The sequence below is a fragment of the Cheilinus undulatus genome, linkage group 11 (assembly GCF_018320785.1).
Source record: "Cheilinus undulatus linkage group 11, ASM1832078v1, whole genome shotgun sequence".
Classification (NCBI taxonomy): domain Eukaryota; kingdom Metazoa; phylum Chordata; class Actinopteri; order Labriformes; family Labridae; genus Cheilinus; species Cheilinus undulatus.
In genome coordinates this window covers 22,459,648-22,472,367 of record NC_054875.1, presented here as the reverse complement: position 1 = coordinate 22,472,367, position 12,720 = coordinate 22,459,648, and the positions used below count along the sequence as shown (strand labels likewise).

Below are 12,720 nucleotides of genomic sequence, written 5' to 3'. Positions count from 1 at the left end.
TTTTCCTCTGTTCCCTGCCCACCTTGTCAAACAATCCTGGAAAAGTTCTCTTCAGTCATCCAAGAATCAAGTTAGAACTATGAAAACTTTTTCAAGTCTCTTTGACATTTTACCCACGCATCTGCTAAAATCTGTAATAGATTCCATTGGTGCATCCATCCTTTTAATTGTCCATAAGTCATTAGAATCTGGTCATGTTCCTTCATATTCTAAACATGCTCCCATACAACCACTTCTCCAAAAACAAATCTGGACCCCTCTTTGCCCCAAAACTATAGGCCTATTTCAAAATGACTCTTTACTGCTAAAATTCTATAAAAAGTAGTTGCCAAACAACTTACAGCTGCCTTAACACTCATAACATCCTGGATGACTTCTTTGTAATGATGAAGGAAAATGTTCTGTGTTGGTTTTCCTGGATCTCAGTGCAGCCTTTGACATTGTGGATCATGATACGTTAGTTAATAGGTTAAAGCAGTGGGTGGGTATTTCTGGCTTAGCCATTGACTCGTTCTCTTCTTACCTATCAGGCCGAACATTCCTAGTCACTGTTAACAACCACACCTCTTCTAACTCCTTCTCGGTTTGTACAGTTCCCCAATGTTTGGTCCTTGGCCCAGTAACTGTTAAGACATAGCCTATCACTGATATGCAGATGACATCCAATTACATGTATCTTTTACACCTCAAAATTGTCAATACTACTCCGTTGTGTGAGTGCCATTGACAGTTGGATGGCAGATAATTTAATACAGCTAAACGATGACATAACTGAAGTGCTTGGATCTGCCCTAGATGGCTTAGTGCTGTGTATTCTAGAGAAACTTGGTACCCTATCTACTTGAGAAAAAACTGTTCTTTGCAATCTCTATGTTTCTTTTAGCCACTCCTTGTCTCTAGACCAGTGGTTTTCAAACTTTTTTCACCCAAGGCACACCTAAGGTTAAGTCAAAATCTCAAGGCACACCATATTTAAATCCATACAAAATATACTTTTTAAATAATGTTACAGTCAAAGTGGCCTATAAGGGGCGATAAAGGGGAGAGCTTTCTGGGGTCCAGCCAACTGGGGGATTATGGAGATGGCAAAATCTGGCAAAAAGTGGCAAAAATGGGTTAAAGGTGATGACAAAACATGGCAAATGGGCGAAAATTGGAAATAAGTGGCCAACCAATGGGTTGAAATTGGTCAATACTTGTTGAAAGTGTCAAAATACTGGCAAAAATGAGTTATAATTGGCCTAAAAGGATTCATCGTGTAAAAAGGTGGTAAAATGGGATAAAAGTGATAAGAAAAAAAGGCAAAAGTGGGCAAAAAAGTGGGCAAAAAAGTGGTCAAAGGCAAAAGTGGGCAAAAAGGTGGCAGAATAGATCACAAGTGCCAGAAAAGTGGCAAAAAGGGCTAATATTACTACAAGGTGGTAAAAAGGGTTTAAAAGTGATGAGAGAAAAAGTAGCAAAAAATGGCCAAGCAATAGCAAAATTGTGCGAAAAGTGGCAAAAAGGAAGTTAAAAAAAGGTTATATGTGGTAAAACTTTCCAAAAAAGTGGCAAAAATTGGTCAATAGTAGTGATAAGAAGTAGCAAAAGAAAAAACTGTCAAAAGAAGTGCCAAAAATGGGTAGAAAAATTGTTTAACTTGGTTAAAAACTTTAACACCAGTTCAACCCAATAATAGCTTGTCATGCTTTTCAGCTCTTAATGAGGTAACTGTTAGCCAGGATGCTAGCACCAATGCTACTGATCCAACACACATACACCGATATCATCAATAAATCCCAACAGCGGTGGTCCCATTATCTGGGGGTTTTCAGGGGTCCACCCAGATCTGTGGGCAGGCCTGGCAACAGTTCTTGCCATAAAGTTGTAGTAATAACATATGGTACAAATTCCCACGGCACACTTAGACTTGCCTTAAGGCACACTAGCGTGCCTTGGCACGCCATTTGAGAACTACTGCTCTAGACCAACATGTCAATAATCTGGTCCGTTCTTGCTTTTTTCAACTCAGAAATATCGCTAAACTGAGACATTTTGTTTCCACAAGTCAGATGGAGATTGTTATTCACACATTCCTCATGTTTGGACTACTGTAACTCACTTTTCACCTCTCAGTAAAATATCTTTAAATCATCTACAATTAGTTCAAAACACTGCAGCCAGACTACTTACCAAGTCTTCAAAAAGGTCACACATTACACCAATTCTGTATTCTCTCCACTGGCCTCCCATACATTCAGAACAAATTTCAAGATTCTTAGGTTCACTTTTAAAGCCCTGCATGGTCAAGCACCAGCAAACCTTTTTGGACTTTTAACCTTACAATCCCAGCAGGACTCTTTGGTCCTCTGATCAGGGGCTGTTGGTTGTTCAACTCTCCAGACTAAAAACCAAAGGAGCCTGTGCATTTAAAATCGTTGTTACAACTCTTTGGAACTCTCTTTCACTGGGTTTAAGATCAGTAGATACAGCTGATTCCTTAAAAAACAACTTAAGACCCACTTGTTTGGTCTGGCCTTTGCTTGATCCATTTTGTGTACTGTGTATTCTTTCACCGACCTTTGTATCATTGCCTGTTTCTTTAATCTCTTTGTAAAGCACTTTGTGAATTTGCTGTTCTTGAAAGGTGCTATATAAACTAACATTGTTATCATTATTATTCTTACAGGGTTTTAAAACTAAAATTGAAGACATTTGACCTGAACTGAGAAATTAATACCACTTTTTGCACAGTGAACTTTAAAAAATCAGAGCTGTGAGATTTCTTGGTACACCGGACAAGGACTGAATTTCCTGATTTAATGCTCTGTTTACAAAATATCAAATAGTATAGGGCAAAATAATTGTTTTGGGTCATAAAAGCCAAATTTTGATTACTTCTGGCACATTTAATGCCTCTATTCTATCAATATACAGTATATTGACATTAATTCTAAAATATTTTTGGTGCTGAGCAGGTGGGTTAAGCTGATTCTTAACAGTTCAACTATTAAAAAGAAGAGTAATACTTTTTGTCAGGGAAGACCTGTTAAAATAAGGGTGGACTGCAAGAATTTTTAGGTGGCCAACCTGGTAGCCCAGATGTTACTGCAGTGGACTATTATTTCACAACAGCACCATGTTTATTAAATCACAGTGAGTCACTCTAAATCAGAGAGGGGTCTGGGGTCCTTCACCAGGAAATTTAGAACATCAAACTCAGAATTCCTCAAATATGGAGAAAATGTATGCAACAATTTGTGAAAGATGATCAAAATTGTATACGTTTGGCTAGAAAACAAAGATTAAATAAGGACACATCTTACTCAAAGAGCCTACTAGAATTTAAGACCTCTTACTGGTAAAATCAGACTTTCAGGCTTTTTTATGGCCTTAACTTTCAAATGTGCAATGTCAGACTATTTAAGACTTTTCAAGGATCTGCAGGAACCCTGTCCTGAGTTTAATCTGATGCTGTAAAGCAGCTCACAGTACAATTATCAGCTCTTTGTCAAACAAAACTGAAAGAAGCCAGCAGCTTCGATAACAGCAGCATTTTAATCAACTACATCTTCTACTTACACTTTTTAAGTGCAATACTTTACATAATGTAAATGACTTAAGATGCATAGTAGGGTAAGACATAAAATACAAAAACATCTAATCCTTTAAGGATCATTGATCTGTAGAAGATAATACATAGTAATAAGCTAGAGGAACTTAACATTTCTGTCACTGGGTAATAAATAAAAATAATGTTTTAACTGCATATACACACAGAGACCTGAGGAACCAGAGTCAGTGTCCACAGTTGTAACTTTTTATGGTTGTTTTTCACTCACCCAGGGTCAGGGCAGTCTTCAGGTCAACTTAAAGTCAGTCTTAAATGGACTTTAAGAAGGAAATGTTTGTAGTGTTGGTCAGTCAAAAACAGCTGTGCTTACTTTTTTAAACTATGCTGTTATCTTGAGAACACCAGTTAATTTTTAATGCTATCACAAAACACGATACCAACTAATTTCACAGGAAAACCTGAGGATGTTTTCTCTCATTACTAGTAATATCTATCAGGAGAACCATCATGCCACAATACTAACAAGGTGTCTGCCAGCTACGCAGTAGCAATGGATTCAGTCTGAGAAAGTCATTAAGGAGTAATATTAACTGATCCCTATGTTATATGGATTATGAATACAAACAAGGTCTACTACAGGCACAATTTTTAAGAAGTAAAATTAAATCTGCCCTCTCCAACCAAGGAAAAGCTCTGATATCAAAGAGAAAACTGTACTTCATACCTCGTTTCACATAATCACCCTTTGATGTTGAGAAAAGGTCAACTTTTTTGTGATAAATTGTTTTGATTCTTTTTTCATTACAGTTAAATTAACAAACTGAGATCTCAAGATAACTACTTGAAAATTATAACAGCAAGCACAGCTGTTCTTGGCACTCTCATCTCGAACGAAGAATTAACATCTCACTGTATTACAGTTCTGAAAGCCTGGAAAGAAAGAAAACCTTGTTTTCCACCAGGAACACTAGAATATTACAGCACAGTCTTGGATGGGTTAGCATTAGAGTCCAGTTAAAAGTGTTCTTCATCTTTACTGTACTGCAGGAGGTCCTAGAGATGTCTTATCCAGAGATGTGAGGAAGAACTGGCTGAGCCGTTTTGTTCAGGGCTACGTCAGCTTCTGAATGAATCCACAATGGACACACAGCTAGCCTCCTGTCAATAATAGAATAAAAATGCTTTATTTTTACTCAGTCAGGTTGCCTTTAAGAACACAGTCACTGTAGATGTTACAATAATCTATATACAATTAAATCTAATCACTGGGAGTTTTTGTGTATTATAATTTAGATATAACAGTGTTACTACTATAGATATGCCCATGTATTGATAAACACCAGAATCTGCAGATATTGGCCCTGTTTACAACCGTTACATCAACCCATCAGCAAATAATGAGGGATGATTCAATGTCCTTAGCTAGTGTTTATCTGTTGTGTCCCACCAATTTAGTGCTGGCTCACAAGTACACCTAACAGCTGCTGCTTTTTTGCAACCAACTTTTTACCTATACAAAGGTTGTAGGTGTATATCATCTTGTGATTTCAGTCAGTAGCTTTATATAAAGCTACCCCAAATATGACCGTAACTGTTAGAAAAACGACATAAAAACATTATCTTTCTGCTTTGTACATTAAAGGAAATTTTAGCAGGATGGGAGTCTTTGGCCTTGTCCACATGGAGGCGGGTATTCTTGTAAATGGCAGGTTTCTTTCTCCTTTCATATGAAAAAACTGTCATGTGGTCAAAGAGCATGTCATGTCAACAGCACAGGTATTCTATGAGGATTTATCGTTCCTATAAATAAATCTAGCTCACTCTAATCCAGAAGTGCTGATGTTCACAGCAAGGTTTGTGTCTTTAGAGTGTTGTTTAAACCTGCAGTGATGCCATAGCCCAGCAGTCAGGTGTCTCTGTTCATCCACATAGTGGGAGAGCAACTTTGTGTAGATGTCTAAGCATATCAAAAGTCAAGTTAGCAACATTAACACCAACACAAATTTAGCATTGGTCAAGAAGCCAGCGCACACTGTCATGTTACAAGCCCAAACATCCATTCCCCATCTACACACAAATTCTGTGTACACAGTTTCTAAAACTCTTCACCCAGCCTTCAAAACGGTGCTTTTTCAGTGACCCAAAAAGCCAACTGCATATGTATGGAAGATCAAATTGCACAACATCAAAACCTCTGTTTTCAAAAAGTACCCACCTATGTGTGGACAAGGCCATATATCACCTCAGGGGCAAATTAAAGATGTGCATTTTGTTAGACATCATCCTCTGGCATTTCCAGAGGAGGGACAATAAATTAAAATTTAAATGCATCCAATTGCAAAGCTCCTTTGAAACAAAGACAAAAAGTATTATGAAGATAAAAACAAACACTGACTTCTGCTAGACTGTTCATGAAGTATTCAGTATCTACCTTTGGTGCATTTTTAATGATAACATGTTAATAAATGTTTAATAAATTTAATCTGATCTCTACGAGGTAAAATAATCATCCTAATTAAACTAATATTTGTAATGATTACTTACCACCTTTAAGAAATCACACAAAGTCATAACTAGGGCCAGCTGCAATAAAAAGTCAGCAAAATGGAGATCCTGTGTACAGTGTTTGGCTTTGATTGCATTATGACCTAAATACACCTGGATTGATGTAAAAGATGTAACACTATCTACCATTTTATAACAATACTTTACATGCGAAGTATGAGTTCCTTTACCTTTAGGTGTCCTTTGCCTGCAGACCTGGTCATAACTTGTTAATTGATAAGGCAACATAAGTGTTGTCCACACCTGTAAACAGAAGCAGATCTGTCATCCTGGGCTCACAGACAAATCCATTTTTTTCTTTTGTCTTTAATTGAAAAATGAACATACAGGTTCTGGTCTCTCTCTCCAGCTCAGAAGGCTTCTTCTCTTTGTTACACAGCACCTTAGCTACAATGATGATAATAATGACAGCTACGACGAACGTTATTCCAGACACAAGCCAGCTGATCACCATTGGACTCAGTACTGGATCTGGGTCTGAGGGTCAGAGGAGTTATCTATGAGTTATTCATACACTTGATTCCTATATATCTGTACAAGATCCGTCTTTATAAGCTGTTTTACCTCTAATGGCTATAGGCAGGGGTTGGCTCTCTCTGGAGACAAAGGTGCGTCCACCCAGCTGCACCCGGTACAGGCAGTAGTAGTAGCCCTCGTTGGAGCTCTGTGCGTTTGAGAAGGTAAAAGTGACGGACGGGGTGAGAGCAGGCAGAGACTGGCGCACTGTGCCATTAGAACGGATCAGACGAAGTTGAAAGGAGCCTCCAGGATACTGCTGCAGGGTGGAGCAGGTGATGTTAAAGCTGTGGCCTTTAAGGACGGAACCAGGGGGAGCCTCAGCCGACGTGTTGTACCAGTGCTGAGGCGTCAGGAGTTCCACTGTAATCACATTAAAAAGAAGTTATTCAGGGTGAGTCAGAGTTTTTTTTAAAGATACATTTTTGGGGGGGGGCATTTTATGCCTTTATTTCTGTAGAGGGTAGTTGATAGAGTCGGACACAGGAAGAGAGAGTCACAGCACGTTGTAACGTGCCACAGGCTGGACCTGAACCTGGGCCTCCCTTTGTTAACTCTGATTGGTCCAATGGCCCACAAGAAAGCCTCCTCTCATAGCAAATGTTGTTAGGTTATTTCAAGTTAGACAAACTTTTGCCCAGACCAAGTCTTGAAAAAGGGCTTATTTAGATTCAACACTGTGAGCAACCACACTGGCAATTCAACTTATTGACAATCACAAAAGTTAAACTACTTACATATGCTCGCAGGTAAGAGAAAACATTTTAAATGTTGACAATGTGTGATTTTCTGATAATTTAAAATAGTTATAATGTTACTTAACTATGTTTTATTGATAATAACTTTAAGGAATGTAATGATGACATTGCTTTTGTGTAACTTTATCTAGCCAGTCAAAACATCATTTCAGAATTTCATTTTAATGCTGGTCTACTAAAGACGATTGGACACATCTCTATTATCTTTTTGTAAAAAAAACAAAACAAAACAAAACAAAAAAGCTTTGTCAATGTGCTATGGGAGAACAGCTAACATTAGCCCACATCCCTAGAATCAGACAGTGATATTTTAGACAAATATGACGGGTTTTAGAGGTTTCAATTTGTTCTCATACATTTCACTGGATCTTTGTCTTTATTCCTTCAATGAGGCAATTTTTCAATTGAATCGAATCAATTAAATATAAATAAAACTTAGTCGAACTGCAGGTTATTTTCAGCTTTTTCAAATGTGAAGGAGCCTGGCAACAAGATATTTTGTCAAACCTCATAAAAGAAACCAATAAGGGCGGAGCAGACTCTAAACTAAACAATTCAGAAATCTGCACAGGCTGCATAAGGGCTCATGTTCTGAGAACAATAAAAAACAGCATGCATGCTTTGATTTTTTTCATTGGACATGCATAAACAAATACCAGAGGTTTTACATATCTTTAAAGCCTTGATTCTCTCAAGAATGGGCTTGGGAAATATACTTGATATCAGAAAAAAAATATCTGATATCTGACTATTACCTGATTCTGTTTGTATTCCTAACATTTGCAATCCAGCAACCCAGCACACTATGCCACCTGTGTTCACGGTGTTCTTCATGTAAAAAAAGAATGTGATGCAGTAAAAACAGAAGAGTGAAAGACATTTTTCTTAAGAAAATGTCATTACACATACTACTGCTAACTTTCCGTTGTTCCTGTACAACTAGTTTGCTTGCCTAAGCTTGCGGAAAACTACAGACAGTGCACAGGTAGATAGGTATGCAGACAGGGAGGACAGACTTAATGCAACCCTTACACAGCCACGTACAAAGGGTTGGGAAATAGCATGACATTTGCTTATTTTTGTTTACATGTGATGGGAATTTTAACAAACATCAATGTATTTCCCTAGTTAATGCTACCCTGGCTTTATGAAAAATTCAAAGAACCTGATTTATGATGATGATGACACTGCTATCGTGGCATTTATCAGAAATAGACATGAAGCCGAATACAGGGATCTGATAAGTGCCTTCAGTGACTGGAGTCACAAAAACTGCCTCCTACTCAACACCTCAAAGACAAAGGAAATGATCATAGATTTCCACAGATCCAAACCCGCTCTTCAGCCAGTGAACACTTGTGGCGTGGACATCGAGGTGGTGACATCGTATAATTACTTAGGTGTACACCTGGATAATAAGTTGGACTGATCTAAAAATGTAGACTTCATCTACAAAGAGGGGCAGAGCTGCCTCTTTTCCCTCAGAAGACTCATCAATAGACATTTTCAGTAAGATGCTGCAGATGTTTTATCAGTCTGTGGCGGCAAGTGTTCTGTTTTATGCTGCAGTCTGCTGGGGAGGCAGTGTAAAACACAAGGATGCAAGGCGTCTGAACAAACTGGTTAAAAAAGCTGGCTCTGTGGTCGGAATCAAGTTGAACTCATTGGAGGATGAGGTGTAGGGACGCGCACTGAGCAAGGTGGAGGCCATTCTGAGGGACATGGATCATCCACTTCATATCTCCCTCAATGAGCAAAGAAACAACGGTGGTGGACGGCTCCTATCCCTGTGCTGCAGGACAGAAAGATTTAGAAAATCTTTCATACCATCAGCAATTAGACTGTATGATTCTAAAGTAAACAGATGAGACTCCCAGATGATTGACTTTCCCTTCGGGGATAAATAAAGTTCTTGTATTATATTGTATTGCATTGTATACAAGGACTGGAGTGTGTTGAGTCAGGCTGAGAATAACACGTCTGATAAAGATTGCACAGCCAGACACTGTGGGATGGGAATGGCCGGGGTGCATTAGTACGGATTAGACAATGCAGGTATGACTCACCCACTGTGATGTTGATGGAGTTGCTGGGAGGAGAGCTGAGAAGCTGAGAAGGGAAGCCACCCTTGATCCTATATCGACAACTGTAGCTGCCCTGGTGGAAAGTCTCAATGTCAGACAGTGTGAGCTCCACTCCAATCTGGGTCTGGTCCGCTCTCTGTGTAACAAGCGGAGTGGACACTCCATGCTTGTACAGGTGGAAGTCACTGAGGTGATGTCCCAGCAGGACACTGCAGCTGAAGCGAACAGCCTCCCCGCGAGAGAACACAGTGTGAGGTGACAGCAGAGTGAGTGTGGGCATTAAAAGAGTTCCTATGTGAAAAAAGACAGGTTTTTCACAAAGATGGCACAGCAACTTTTAAAGTATTTACTTTAATGCTATTTGTGTTGTACACTATTACTTTTGCATCCTCTTGCATCAGTTTTACTTAAGATAGTTTCTTTGCTCAGTCTATCAACAAACTTCAAAAATACATTTACACAACATTTCATTTATTTGAATGTATAGAGTATGTTCCTGTGTTTTAGATCATCTGTGTTCTACCAATATGTGCCTCTGTGTGCTGAATAACAATTTCTAGATCATCATATTAGGAATACACAGCCCACATTACTTTACACATGGTTGAGTATTTACACAAATTCAAGAATACAGGGTATTCTTGAAATGATCTAACCATTAATTAACCGCTGCATAGTCTTTCAGTGAACTACACTAAAGTAAACAATCTTTCATTTCTTGTTAAAAAAAATGGACATTTAACAGAGTGAAATTTCACCTGAGCATTTCACCCCTGCGTCATTCTCATGGGTGCATTGGGAGTCACTGTGGAGAACAACCGCACAGCGAGTCAAACTGGACTCATGTCCAGAGCATTGGACATGACGCAGCCATATCTCTCCCTTGCCTGGACCAAATGAAGCACCATGATGGGCAGATTCAGCTAAGCCACAGCCCAGCTCCAGGCACACCACATCAGCCTCTCGCAGATCCCAGCCATGGTCACAAACAGTCCCCCATCGGTCATGGCGGCGCACCTCAACTCTGCCGGAGCATTTGGTCTCCCCATCTACTAGCCTGACCCCTCCTGTGGAGCAGATATTAACGACTTAAAGAAAATGAGGGAACCATTTTGTATGTTTAAGGTTTAAATCAGTTTGAAGCTTACCAAAAGCATCAACTCCATCCCACAGAACACCTAAAAGGCCTAGGATAAAATTACATTTATTGTTAAAAAAAACACAAATGCATACTAAACATCAACAATAGAAGGTTGCTGCACAAAGTCTCTTATTTGCTAAAGCACATACTGCATATCTCCAAAACTAATGCAATATGCAACAGCAGCCCTACTATAAATGCCCAGTAACAACAAACGCACAGAGCAATATATTTTTAAGAGGACTGTGTTTCTAACAGGGCTCTTGTATTAGGCAGCTTCAATATTATAAACTTACTTTTCTTAAATAATGTATAACCACAGGTAAAAAAGTTCACTGATACTTGACCAATGTATTCAGACAAATGTTTACAACGTGCTAACGGGTAATAAATTACAATAGCCATTCTTGAAGTCACAAATTCAAAGGTAAGCCTCATTGTTTACGGGCAATTTAGCTAGCAAACAGGGTAGTGTCGCTAAGTAATCTCAAATAATTGCTGGTTTAAGTTATCCCGTTACATAACCACGGGTGGCATAATAAGCTATGCTGCTGGTCCCTTTTCGGAGCTAGCTGATAAACAGGCTTAGCTAACCATTAATGGTAGCTGTGGCTTAGTGTTACCTGTTAAAAGGATATGGAGGAATCTCAGCATGGTTCCCCTCAGCCTTCCATCAGTCGGCCGGCTGGGAAGGATGCAGCCGGTTGTCGTGGTGATGATGCTAACAGCCCTTTAAAGCTAGTCAGCGCACGAGACATTAGCTAGCTTGTGTGCTACAACGGTTTGGATAGACTAAAACTGAACTAAAAGCTAACGGTTAGCAACTTTAGCAAAATGACACGCAGTTTCAGCCGTGATGTCTGCTGCAGCTATAGACATTGCCCAGGACAAAGTACTGCTAATACACCAACAAGCGTTAAATTTGTGTATCGAAATACAGCGACGCTGCCGCTGACTCTGACTGCTGTTACAATTACATGTCCATTGGAGTGGTCAGATAACGTAAGGAGAGCTACATGCCGTCATAACGCCACACTCACGTCAACAGTCAGCTCGGGACTGAGCCGTTCTCCCTGCGGCAGACAGAGGTCACCACAAGCCGCAGAGCTGCTTTTAGACCTTAAGCTTTCTCATTATGGAGGGTCATCACTCAGAACATGGGCGTAGCTAAAAACCTGGGCTCTATCACGTCATTTTAACCCCTTTTCCTTAAAATTTTGTAACCTTCAAAACTTTTCTATATTTTTTGGAAATGTATGTCTTGCTATGTTCGTTTCTACACCTGCCTATTGATTTTCTACATTTTGAATAGAGGTATCTGTAGATATTTAATGACAAGCAGTCTATTAGGAAGGCTTCTATTGCTGTCTCATTTATTACCTGTGTCATTTAACTGCCATCCTAATGGCTTCAAGCCAGATGGTCAATTTGCATTATGTGCACTTTAGTCTATTTTGTTTGGCGATATCTGGAGCATATGCTCCTATGCCAGCCTTTCCTGACTTGAAAATCTTTTGAGGCCCACCAAAACCCTTGTGCAACCAAAACATGAGACTCACATATTTAACTTGTATTTTTCTATCATATTTATGTTTCATAAACAGGGAATTTCAACACAAATGCTTTGCCTTCAGATATATAAACATTATTCAGAAAGTGTTTGTGGGACCCCTTAACAGCAGCAAATAGAATTTATGAGCCACTGCTAGTTATTTTATTTTATTTATTTATTTTAAATCAGGCATCTGCAAAGTCCCTCAGATTTTCTTTTCTAATAGTTATCTCTGCAAATGCTCTTTGTGGCCCAAGCAAATTGTTCCCATGTTGCATAAATGTTTGTCTAAATGATACAATACAATAATACACTGCCTGGCCAAAACAAAGTCGCCACCTGGATTTAACTAAGCAAATAGGTACGAGCCTCCTATTGGATAATTACTGCATGGGCAATTATCTTTCAGCTGGCAACAAGTTATTTAACCCCAGCTGATGTAATGAGTAATTTCTCATTTCTTAAACAACCATGTCGAAAGACACATCCTGTGGTCGTGGAAAAGATGTTAGTCTGTTTAAGAAGGATCAAAACCACTAATCAGTAAGGCT

The 12,720-nt window shown here is 39.1% G+C and overlaps 1 protein-coding gene across 1 annotated transcript; it reads right to left on the bottom strand.

The window, feature by feature from the left end:
• Positions 1-3,518: 3,518 nt before the first annotated feature.
• On the bottom strand, positions 3,519-11,675 carry si:ch211-150o23.3. The gene is made up of 8 exons (XM_041800453.1): positions 11,241-11,675; positions 10,625-10,663; positions 10,235-10,543; positions 9,459-9,767; positions 6,683-6,997; positions 6,446-6,595; positions 6,289-6,361; positions 3,519-4,711 (listed from the first exon to the last, which is right to left on the bottom strand). Exons 1-7 carry the CDS (start codon positions 11,269-11,271, stop codon positions 6,318-6,320), a joined length of 1,197 nt encoding a protein of 398 aa, XP_041656387.1. The 5' UTR covers positions 11,272-11,675; the 3' UTR covers positions 3,519-4,711; positions 6,289-6,317.
• Between the last annotated feature and the right edge of the window lie 1,045 nt (positions 11,676-12,720).

What these genes read in the sequence shown, in the direction of transcription:
- si:ch211-150o23.3 (XM_041800453.1), bottom strand. Translation starts at nt 11,271, where the DNA reads ATGCTGAGATTCCTCCATATCCTTTTAACAG. An exon ending in GGATGGAGTTGATGCTTTTG is followed by an intron (nt 10,544 to 10,624) that starts GTAAGCTTCAAA and finishes TCTGCTCCACAG; the next exon opens with GAGGGGTCAGGCTAGTAGAT. An exon ending in CTCCATCAACATCACAGTGG is followed by an intron (nt 6,998 to 9,458) that starts GTGAGTCATACC and finishes ATGTGATTACAG; the next exon opens with TGGAACTCCTGACGCCTCAG.